Below are 2648 nucleotides of genomic sequence, written 5' to 3'. Positions count from 1 at the left end.
CGAACTTGGACATATGACTGTCTCAATGTATGCCGGGTGTTGAAAATAGTGTTCCAGAGTTAATATTTCTTTAATTATGAGTTAGCTGAATATCGTTATGTTAGGGAAATATAGGCTTCCTAAAATTGGTGCCATCATTGTTCTGAGATACATTATGTGTTTGAAATTTACCACGCTCACTCCTCATCTCTTTAGGCTATACTGATCTCAAAATTGTTCGTATTTTCAGTCTGTGTTTTAGACAGGAAAATAGTAAATACAGAAGCAGGTGAGGAGGAATTTTTTGGTGAACTTTTTCTCCTTAAAATTTCTACTTACTAAGTTATATATTTTAGTTACAATTTGCATATTTTATATTTTTAAAATTTGTGTCTTATAATTTACATATTTTAAATCAATTAATTCTGTTTTCTCAAACTCATTATTCTATCTCTAAAAAACTTTACCATTTAGGTTTCTGTAAAGCTTTGTCTTTATCTCTGTCCATTCTTTACTTCTGATAGTTCAAACAATTTCCTGAAAAGTGATTTGTATATTTCTATCTGCCTCTGTATAATTTATTCTCACTTTCACTTTATTTTATTTGACCTTCTTTCAGAACCATAACATGCAGAGGAAACCTGAATTTGTTTGATATACACACTGAAATTACCAGACTATTTCCACTGATTTTGTTTCAGGATACAAACTGGGAAGGGTGGATATTGAGGGAATGGAAACACTAGTAAGAATGGCAAATAAATATTTTCTCAATGCCTCAGAGTCACTTATCTGAAATTGTATCCCATTAGTCATGAAAGTAAATGAAACGAGAATCATTAATCATTTGAGTTGATTAGTTGAGGCGAATGGTTATGTTATGGTAGTCCTGTCTATTGGTAATGGAAATAAACATTTATTTTATTATTACCGGTCTTTGTGCGTGTGTGTGTATTTAAAATGTAATAGATGGGCTGCTGCACTTTTAATAACAAATACCACTTTGTTTCTAGTATGCAAAACTTTTGATTGAACAGGAAATGGCTTCTATTCCAATTCTTGTGCAAATTCAAGAGAGGAAAAGCATTTTTCTATGTTTGAAATGCCCCTCTAATTTCCATCAAATTTATTAAAAAATCAACAATTTCTACCATCTTATAGGTTATTCTCCGGTAAGATTACAAACTGAAGATGGAATTCTCTGTCCAGATAATCTGGAGACACAAACTATCAGTCTTCCTGGCATAATCATCTAAATATGGATGAGCATTATGTTACTCTGAAACATCACTTTGGTGACTTTTCTTAAACATTACTTATGACTGTTATTTTTCCATTGGGATCATCAATTTCTCTCTTTCTTTTTTCTTTCCTATTTAGACCTGAGAAAGTAGAGGACAGTAATGGGAAACCACACACAAGGGATAGTGTTTATCCTGGCAGGTCTGACTGATGATCCACAACTGAAAGTTACGCTCTTTGTCTTCCTGCTTCTCACCTACTTGCTGAGCATCTCTGGCAACTTAACCATCATCACACTCACCCTGGTGGATACTCATCTCAAGACCCCCATGTATTTTTTCCTTCGGAATTTTTCCTTCTTAGAAATTTCCTATACTACTACATGCATCCCTAAATTGTTGGTTACTATGGCAACTGGAGACAAAACCATTTCCTATAATAATTGCATTACTCAATTGTTTTTTGCCTTCCTTCTTGGTGCATCTGAATTTTACTTGCTGGCAGCTATGTCCTATGACCGCTATGTTGCCATTTGTAAGCCCCTGCATTACACAACCATCATGAGCAGTAAGATCTGCATGCAACTTGTCTTCTGTTGTTGGCTTGCAGGATTCTTTACCATCTTTGTACCCCTCCTATTGGGTCTAAACCTTGACTTCTGTGCTTCCCACATTGTTGATCACTTCTACTGTGACACAACCCCCCTGCTGCAGATCTCCTGCTCGGACACACAGCTCTTAGAGACAATGGGATTTATTTCTGCATCGATGACACTTGTGGTCACATTAATCATGGTGATAATATCATATACCTTTATTGCATTAACAATCCTAAAAATACCTTCAACTAAACAGAAGAAAAAGGCTTTTTCAACATGTTCTTCTCACATGATTGTGATATCCCTTTCTTACGGCAGCTGCATCTTCATGTATGTTAAGCCATCGGTCAAACAAAGAATATCTTTCTCCAAGGGAATTGCAGTGCTCAACACCTCCGTGGCTCCACTTTTGAATCCTTTCATCTATACTCTGAGGAACCAGCAAGTAAAAACAGCCTTCATGAACATGGTACAAAGGGTTGTTTCTTTCTCAAGCAAATGAATGTCCTGTAGTATTTTATATAAAGGAAATGAACAAAAGAATCCCTGCTAATATCAGTGTATCAGTAGTAGCTTCTAATACATAGTATATTTTGGTTGTTTTTTGAGTTTTTTTTCTTTCATGTTTAAAATTCATCTTTATCTTTTCAAGCTTCCTTTGAAGAAAATCTTTGTTCCAAAGAAGTTAATTTTCTTTATATCCTTCAAGACATTTTTTTCTCATTTTGCTTCCTTTACCTGTGAATATCTGAAAGAAATGGAGATAACCTTTTCAGTCTGTCTCTGTTTGTTATCTTTGAATTCTATTCAAGAATATAAAATATTTTAT

At 34.4% G+C, this 2648-nt stretch overlaps 1 protein-coding gene across 1 annotated transcript; it reads left to right on the top strand.

The window, feature by feature from the left end:
* The first annotated feature begins 1382 nt into the window (after positions 1–1382).
* LOC140616752 (olfactory receptor 6C74-like) lies at positions 1383–2321 on the top strand. The gene has a single exon (XM_072797516.1). The coding sequence runs from the start codon at positions 1383–1385 to the stop codon at positions 2319–2321; it is 939 nt and encodes a 312-aa protein (XP_072653617.1).
* Positions 2322–2648: the final 327 nt, after the last annotated feature.

Source organism: Canis lupus, chromosome 25, assembly GCF_048164855.1.
Source record: "Canis lupus baileyi chromosome 25, mCanLup2.hap1, whole genome shotgun sequence".
NCBI lineage: Eukaryota > Metazoa > Chordata > Mammalia > Carnivora > Canidae > Canis > Canis lupus.
Note: the sequence above shows the minus strand (reverse complement) of the source record. Positions and strands in the feature narration are given on the sequence as shown.

What these genes read in the sequence shown, in the direction of transcription:
- LOC140616752 (XM_072797516.1), top strand. Translation starts at nt 1,383, where the DNA reads ATGGGAAACCACACACAAGGGATAGTGTTTATCCTGGCAGGTCTGACT.